Source organism: Aegilops tauschii, chromosome 7 (assembly GCF_002575655.3).
Source record: "Aegilops tauschii subsp. strangulata cultivar AL8/78 chromosome 7, Aet v6.0, whole genome shotgun sequence".
NCBI lineage: Eukaryota > Viridiplantae > Streptophyta > Magnoliopsida > Poales > Poaceae > Aegilops > Aegilops tauschii.
Genome location: NC_053041.3, coordinates 608,871,536 through 608,880,821, shown reverse-complemented (window position 1 = coordinate 608,880,821; position 9,286 = coordinate 608,871,536). Strand labels below are relative to the sequence as shown.

Below are 9,286 nucleotides of genomic sequence, written 5' to 3'. Positions count from 1 at the left end.
TATTGTAAAGACATTTTGATTCAACCAATTGTATTATGTCCTTGAACCATGGCTAGTGTTTGCTTCTTTTACTGATAAGCATTTTGTTTCTGGTAATAATTTTTTGTTTCAATCACTACTAATGTGAGCTTCATTATTTTTCACTGATTTTTCTGTTGTACAGACACTTTGTTGTGCTCGGTTCAGCTGTGCTTCTTCATTTCAAGCACATTGGCCACAATGTTGAGTGAGATGCAGACACTAGGCACCGTTGTATGTGGTGGTTACCTTGTTGATAATGAAGAACTCGCATCACGCATGGAGCTCACCCATGATCGGCTAGTTCAACGCGAAGTGATACTGGCTATGTAGAAGTGAATTATTGTAGTTTTGTAAAAAATAAAGTTGTATACTGTTCTTATCAAATAAATCGGTGTCCCTGTATGTTTTCGTTTGCCTCTGCACAATTTATTCTACAAAATGTAAATGCGTACATCAAACGTGAATATTGTTTTTGCTACACCAAAATAAATTTTCAAAGCGAGAAACAATGCTTCAGTCAATATAGAAAAAAACTCTATCCATACGACGACCGAAAAATATGTTCCGACTGCAACATAAAAGGATGCTTTTATTGACAAAGAATAATGCTTCCATGCCACCTTAGCACAAAAATGCATCTTCAATAATAATTATTTTCTTATATTTGTTTGTTAGAAGAAAATCATAACTTACCAGAAAAATTGGATAACAAAAGATATTTGGCATGATTTCTGGGAAGCAATTTTTAGCTAATGGCAAAGTACTAGTATCAGTCTACCATGCTCCTCACGTTCAAGCTAGGAAGCAAAGGGATTGTTCCTAATTAACATGTGCGGGAATTAGGAAGCAAAGGGATTGTTTCCTAATTAACAGGTGCGGGAATTAGGATGCAAAGGGATTATTTCCTAATTAACAGGTGTGGGACGATGGTAGGGGACATGTTCAGCGGAAGCAATTATAGGAGGAATCAATTAACGTTCCAAACCAACAGTCCATGTGTGGGCCATACTAGTAGATTGGACGGCTATGATGCTTCTAATCCTACAATGTTTCACTAGTCTGATGGGAGGCAGGGATCAGTAGTCTAATCCCTACCGCTGTCGCTGACCATATCTAAAACAAGACTAGCCAATAATGCATGTCTTAATTTATTTTTATTTTTCCCACTGTTGCACTTTTCGATACGCATATGATACAAAGTAACAACCTCTACTAAAACATAAGAAGTCACCAAAAAACCGTCTTATATTTTTGTTACAAAGGGAGTATTCATTAGCCGCCCAATAATTATTCAAATCTGAAAATGAAGGAACTGGAATGTCCTAGCAAGTGTGGAGCAACGGGGTGTCGGCGTACCGGCCGTTGAGCACCCCATTAGCGATGACATTGTATGCCTTCTCTGTCATGTGGATTTGGTCCCAGTTGGCGAACCTAGATGGGTTGGGGCAAACCTTCGCCTTCCGGTTGCACTCATGGCCTGTGCCATAGGGGCCATTGCCACCACAACATGCCACCAGAGGCTTGTCAATGCCATTCCTGAGAGGATTCTTGACAAACTCCATGAAGGCACCATAGTAGTCGCCGTAGATGATCTTCACGCCGGGGTTCTGCGACTTGAGCATGCTGATCTCTTGTTTCAGTAGCCGGTTGTGCATCTGGGAGAATGTGTTGAACCACCTGAGGCAGCCGAACTGGTCATAGTCCGTGGACGTGTTGCTCTTGTAATCTCTGAGGTAAACCGGCACGCACCCAATGGGGAAGTTCCCTGGGACAAGGACAGTCTTGGCACCGAGCTTGATCACCTCTTGGACGCCGGCGCCTATGCGGGCAACCACGTCCGGTATGTACTCCTGGGCCGTGTCCCGGCTGCGCCTACGATCAAAGAACCAGAAGTTGTAGTCGTTGCCGCCGATCTCGCCAAAGACAACCAGGGATTGGCTCAGAAGACTCTTAAAGCTGATCACAGACAAAAAAAAAGAATAAGTTGACCAAGAACGCAATGTGCATGCAGACATGTGGCCTAATTAGAATATGATAAGCTGACTGTAACGTATGTTTTTGCATGCGTTACGTACCATCTCCCGGAGCAATCCGCGCGAGCACTCTCTTGAAAGAAGCGAGCTGATCGTCGAGGCACCCGCGCGACAGATTGAAGTTATACCTTGACTTGAAGAACTTGGGGTTGAGCGCAATAGAGCCAAACACGGCAAAGTTGGCACCGGTCGGGAACTTCCCCGTCTTCTCCTTGGGAATGCTCGGCGGCAGCAACGGCAGGCCCAACGCTTGTGCTGACACAACATCAGGCACCAAATTGAGCATGCACACGAAATTCGAACTGTTGGAACACACATGCATGCATGTGCGTACTCACCGTAGAAGTCGATGATGAGACGCCCATCGGAGGCACGACCCGTGGGGCGGTGGAAGTAGGTCTCTCCATAAGGGGGCACCGAGGGCGGACCTGGTGGACTGTTGCGGCTGATATATGCGAAGTTGCCGGTGTCGGTGATGGAGTCGCCGAAGGAGAAGATGCGCTTGAAGCAGCCGCACGACCCTATATCGGCATTGAGCAGCAGGACGGCAAAGACGAAGATGACTGCAAGGGAAATGGAGCAGTGGCGATTGGAACTCCCCATCTTAGCTATCTAGCGAAACAGAAGAAGAGACACACGCTAGCTCTCTGGTTACAAATACAAGTCTTGCAGATCTACGTTTCGTTTAGTATTCAAGATGGGTTCCCTTCATCCCCATTTATAATAGAAGTGTGTATAGCCGCTAGATGAGCTTGGCCCCTGCGCACGCGCAGTTTCTAAAATTAAAACCTGCTGGAGCTGATTACGTGGGATTAGCTAATAATTTCTTCCGTTATTTAGGAAACTAATTCAATGTTCTCCATATATTTAGGCAACAAATTTCGGACGGTAAGGAGAGTAATAATTGTAGAAAATAGGCATTGTATGCCATATAATTTGCGGCCTTACAAAAAAAATTGTTTCCAATTTTATTCAGTTTTGCTTCCGAAGGAACTGCTTCAATGTGGAATTTTTTTTCCATCTTACATGCAGTAATTTATGTTTCCATCAATTGGTGAACACAACAAGATTGTGTCTAATTATATATTGTTTCAAAAGCATCACAATACTGCTTCCACAAAAAACAAAAAATATTCTTGCTTCCATGGTTGGAACCATATTTTTAGCAATGGAAGCACCGTTTTTAGGAAACAATCCCTGATAATTGCTTCCAATAATCTCGTCTATTCTTACTGCTAGCGCTGCGTGTAATTAGGGGCCATGCAGTTTGCTTCCATACGAGAAAAAATGTTTCCAACTGTGGTGAATCCAATCCAGTTTGAATTTGCTTCCTACAATATTTTGTTTCCCTTGTCCAACGAGATTGCTTCCAAAATATGAATAAAAAAAAATTTACAACGTAGAAAAGAAATATATTTGCTTCCATCAATGGTGCTTCCAAAGAAAATAGTGTCTGCTTCCCAAGTTACAAATATTTCCTCAGATCTACAATATTTTTTTTTGAATTGAGGGGCGCACCCCCAATTTCATTTCATTAGATGAAAAGACCGATAAACAGGTTAAATACAAGTCTTCAGGCCCAGGCACCCTACCATGGCACCCAGGAGAATGAAAGTATGCTCAGCTAAGCAACATGTAAAGAAAAGCAACAGTGTGACCGCGCAGGGTTCACTCCTGTGCACAAAAAACATTCTTCAGAACTCGCAGAGCAGAGACCATCACTTCATTTCATTACTAAAAGGAAAAAACATGCCCACAAGCACGATTACCCTACTCCAATTCTTCTTGTCATTGTTGCCCACCCGCTTCTTTTGTTGAAGAAACCATTCGCCACATCAACTAGCAATGATGCCACAGCACGAAGCATATGTTGTTTTCCGTTTCTTTGTAGACCAGCCCAATACGATATCTAGTAAGATATTTGGAAGAACAAAACACTAGGATCATGCTGGTAGACATGATGGAAAGTGGCCGAGTTTCTGGCTTTCCACAAAGACCAAAACAACGCCGCAACGCCCACTGCTAACACCTGTCTCTGATTTTTATTAGGAAAACTCTCTATCCATCCATTAAACTCTTCAATCTTGCAAGGAATATTAGCCAACCCAGTTACACTTCCAACCACTCCCCAAACGAACTTGGCAACCACACAGGTACAAAAAAGGTGGTCTATAGTTTCATTATGATCACAAAAACTGCAGCTAACATCTTTACCTTTCCAATTCCTCTTTGCTAAATTATCTCTGGTTAATACACTATTCTTGAAGACAAGCCAAAGGAAAACTTTAATTTTCAGAGGGATTTTTGCATACCATAGCTTTCTGTGAGGCAAGGTCCCTGACTCAATTTCAAACTTAGATATAAAGATCTGATAGTGACTCTACCAGTTTTATTCAGGAGCCAGCTACACCTATCCTCTTGGTTTGTCAAGACCACATCCTTCCACAAGTCTTTTAATTCATGCCACATGTCAGCAGTGCCCCCCCACAGTACTCTTCTAAACCTAATCTTACTCATCCCATCAGAGTGGTTGGTTAGTGTTCTATCCATTTTTATTAATCTTGATTTCTCCAAACTACCAGTCGAGAATAGATCATTATTTTGGTTCCTTGTGTGAAGAATAAGTTAAGAGACAAAATGGGGAATAATATTTAAATGATTGCTTGGTTAATTGTGAGCACACTTTTTTCATGAAAGAAAAGGAAGACACAATCATTTCTCGCTTTTGGTATGTTATTATGATTCTTCTTGTTCTGCAATGTAACCAAATCATTGAAGACACATTTGCTACAAAAAAAAATATAGTTTAATTGGTATTATTGTGTACCCCATTCGCCTCAAAATTTATACTGAAGTTGTACTAAATAAAAGGACGTCACCGAGCTGAACGTGTGCAGATCGCGGAGGTGCCGTGCGTTCGGTACTTGGATCGGTTGGATCGCGAAGACGTTCGACTACATCAACTGCGTTACTAAACGCTTCCGCTTTTGGTCTACGAGGGTATGTAGACACACTCTCCCCTCTCATTGCTATGCATCTCCTAGATAGATGTTGCGTGATCGTAAGAATTTTTTTGAAATATTGTGTTCCTCAACAGTGGCATCCGAGCTAGGTCTATGCGTAGATGTTATATGCACAAGTAGAACACAAAGAGTTGTGGGCGATAATAGTCATACTGCTTACCAGCATGTCATACTTTGATTCGGCGGTATTGTTGGATGAAGCGTTCAGACCGACATTACGAGTACACTTACGCGAGACTGGTTCTACCGACGTGCTTCGCACACAGGTGGCTAGTGGGTGTATATTTCTCCACTTTAGTTGAATCAAGTGTGACTACGCTAGGTCCTTGTTGAAGGTTAAAACAGCAAACTTGATCAAAAATCATTGTGGTTTTGATGCGTAGGTAAGAACAGTTCTTGCAAAGCCCGTAGCAGCCACATAAAACTTGCAACAACAAAGTAGAGGACGTCTAACTTGTTTTTGCAGGGCATGTTGTGATGTGATATGGTCAAGACGTGATTATATAAATTGTTGCATGATTTGATCATTGATACGTCTCGAACGTATCTATAATTTTTGATTGTTCCATGCTATTATATTATCTGTTTTGGATGTTCAATGGGCTTTATTATACACTATTATATTATTTTTGGGACTAACCTATTAACCGGAGGCCCAACCCAAATTGTTGTTTTTTTTTCCTATTTCAGTGTTTCCCAGAAAAAGAATATCAAACGGAGTCCAAACGGAATAAAACCTTCGGGAGCGTGATTTTTGGAACAAACGTGATCCAGAGGACTTGGAGTGGACGTCAAGAAATCAACGAGGAGGCCACGAGGCAGGGAGGCGCGCCTGCCCCGCTGGGCGCGCCCTCCACCCTCGTGGGCCCCTCGTGGCTCCACCGACCTACTTCTTCCTCCTATATATACCTACGTACCCCGAAACCATCGAGGAGCACCACGAAAATCTAATTCCACCGCCGCAACCTTCTGTACCCATGAGATCCCATCTTGGGGCCTTTTCTGGCGCTCTGCCGGAGGGGGCATTGATCAGGGAGGGCTTCTACATCAACACCATAGCCTGTCCGATGATGTGTGACTAGTTTACCTCAGACCATCGGGTCCATAGTTATTAGCTAGATGGCTTCTTCTCTCTCTTTGGATCTCAATACAAAGTTCTCCTCGATTCTTTTGGAGATCTATTCGATGTAATCTTCTTTTGCGGTGTGTTTGTCGAGAGACGATGAATTGTGGGTTTATGATCAAGATTATCTATGAACAATATTTGAATCTTCTCTGAATTCTTTTATGTATGATTGGTTATCTTTGCAAGTCTCTTCGAATTATCAGTGTGGTTTGGCCTTCTAGATTGATCTTTCTTGCAATGGGAGAAGTGCTTAGCTTTTCGTTCAATCTTGCGGTGCTCGATCCCAGTGACAGTAGGGGAAACGACACGTATTGTATTGTTGCCATCGAGGATAAAAAGATGGGGTTTATATTATATTGCATGAGTTTATCCCTCTACATCATCTCATCTTGCTTAAAGCGTTACTCCGTTCTTATGAACTTAATACTCTAGATGCATGCTGGATAGCGGTCGATGTGTGGAGTAATAGTAGTAGATGCAGGCAAGAGTCGGTCTACTTGTCACGGACATGATGCCTATATACATGATCATACCTAGATATTCTCATAACTATGCTCAATTCTATCAATTGCTCGACAGTAATTTGTTCACCCACCGTAATACTTATGCTATCTTGAGAGAAGCCACTAGTGAAACCTATGGCCCCCGAGTCTATTCTCCATCATATTAATCTCCCGTCAACAAGCTATTTCTGGCGCCGTTTATTTTGCAATCTTTACTTTTAATCTTTATCATAAAAATACCAAAGATATTATCTTATCATCTCTATTAGATCTCACTTTTGCAAGTGGCAGTGAAGGGATTGACAACCCCTTTATCGTGTTGGTTGCAAGGTTCTTATTTGTTTGTGTAGGTGTAAGGGACTTGAGCGTGGCCTCCTACTGGATTGATACCTTGGTTCTCAAAACCCGAGGGAAATACTTACGCTACTTTGCTGCATCACCATTTCCTCTTCAAGGGAAAACCAACGCAGTGCTCAAGAGGTAGCAATCATGTTTTGTAACACAGTTATCAGCAACTGGCAGGAGCCATATGGTTGTCGCTTTATTGTATGAAATGCAATCGCCATGTAATTGCTTCACTTTATCACTCAGCGGTAGCGATAGTCGTAGAAGCAATAGTTGGCGAGATGACAACGATGCTTCGATGGAGATCAAGGTGTCAAGCCGGTGACGATGGTGATCATGACGGTGCTTTGGAGATGGAGATCAAAGGCACAAGATGATGATGGCCATATCATATCACTTATATTGATTGCATGTGATGTTATCCTTTATGCATCTTATTTTTCTTAGTACGACGGTAGTATTATAAGATGATCTCTCACTAAATTTCAAGGTATAAGTGTTCTCCCTGAGTATGCACCGTTGCTACAGTTCATCGTGCCGAGACACCACGTGATGATCAGGTGTGATAAGCTCTACGTTCACATACAACGGGTGCAAGCCAGTTTTGCACACGCAGAATACTCGGGTTAAACTTGATGAGCCTAGCATATGCAGATATGGCCTCGGAACACTGAGACCGAAAGGTCGAGGGTGAATCATATAGTAGATATGATCGACATAGTGATGTTTACCATTGAAAACTACTCCATCTCACGTGATGATCGGACATGGTTTAGTTGATATGGATCACGTGATCACTTAGATGATTAGAGGGATGTCTATCTAAGTGGGAGTTCTTAAGTAATATGATTAATTGAACATTAATATATCATGAACTTAGTACCTGATAGTATTTTGCATGTCTATATTGTTGTAGATAAATGCCCCGTGCTGTTGTTCCGTTGAATTTTAATGCGTTCCTAGATAAAGCTAAGTTGAAAGATGATGGTAGCAATTACATGGACTGGGTCCGTAACTTGAGGATTATCCTCATTGCTGCAAAGAAGAATTACGTCCTAGAAGCACCGCTAGGTGACAAACCCGCTGCGGGAGCAACGCCAGTTGTTATGAACGTCTGGAAGAGCAAAGCTGTTGACTACTCGATAGTTCAGTGTGCCATGCTTTACGTCTTAGAACTGGGACTTCGACGACGTTTTGAATGTCATGGAGCATATAAGATGTTACAGGAGTTGAAGTTAATATTTCAAGCAAATGCCCGGATTGAGTGATATGAAGTCTCCAATAAGTTCTATAGCTGCAAAATGGAGGAGAGTAGTTCTGTCAGTGAGCATATACTCCGAATGTCTGTGTACCACAATCACTTGACTCAGCTGGGAGTTAATCTTCCAGTTGATAGTGTCATTGATAGAGTTCTTCAATCACTGCCACCAAGCTACAAGAGCTTCGTGATGAACTATAATATGCAAGGGATGGATAAGACGATTCCCGAGCTCTTCGCAATGCTAAAGACTGCGGAGGTAGAAATCAAGAAGGAGCACCAAGTGTTGATGGTCAATAAGACCACCAGTTTCAAGAAAAAGGGCAAAGGGAAGAAGGGGAACTTCTAGAAGAACGACAAACAAGTTGCTGCTCAAGTGAAGAAGCCCAAGTCTGGACCTAAGCCTGAGATTGAGTGCTTCTACTGCAAAAGGAATGGTCACTGGAAGCGGAACTGCCCCAAGTATTTGGCGGAGAAGAAGGATGGCAAAGTGAAAGGTATATTTGATATACATGTTATTGATGTGTACCTTACTAATGCTCGCAGTAGCGCCTGGGTATTTGATACTGGTACTCTTGCTAATATTTGCAACTCAAAATAGGGGCTACAGATTAAGCGAAGATTGGCTAAGGACGAGGTGACGATGCGCGTGGGAAATGGTTCCAAAGTCGATGTGATCGCCGTCGGCGCGCTACCTCTACATCTACCTTCGGGATTAGTTTTAGAGCTGAATAATTGTTATTTGGTGCCAGCGTTAAGAATGAACATTATATCTAGATCTTCTTTGATGTGAGACGGTTATTCATTTAAATCAGAGAATAATGGTTGTTCTATTTATATGAATAATATATTTTATGGTCATGCACCCTTGATGAGTGGTCTATTTTTACTAAATCTTGATAGTAGTAATACACATGTTCATAGTATTGAATCCAAAAGATATAAGTTTAATAATGATAGTGCAACTTATTTGTGGC

General features: G+C 42.0%; 1 protein-coding gene across 1 annotated transcript; it reads right to left on the bottom strand.

The window, feature by feature from the left end:
• Positions 1–1,256: 1,256 nt before the first annotated feature.
• On the bottom strand, positions 1,257–2,691 carry LOC109785923 (GDSL esterase/lipase At1g28600-like). The gene is made up of 3 exons (XM_073503097.1): positions 2,393–2,691; positions 2,183–2,309; positions 1,257–1,977 (listed from the first exon to the last, which is right to left on the bottom strand). The coding sequence occupies exons 1-3, from the start codon at positions 2,655–2,657 to the stop codon at positions 1,344–1,346; spliced, it is 1,026 nt and encodes a 341-aa protein (XP_073359198.1). The 5' UTR covers positions 2,658–2,691; the 3' UTR covers positions 1,257–1,343.
• Positions 2,692–9,286: the final 6,595 nt, after the last annotated feature.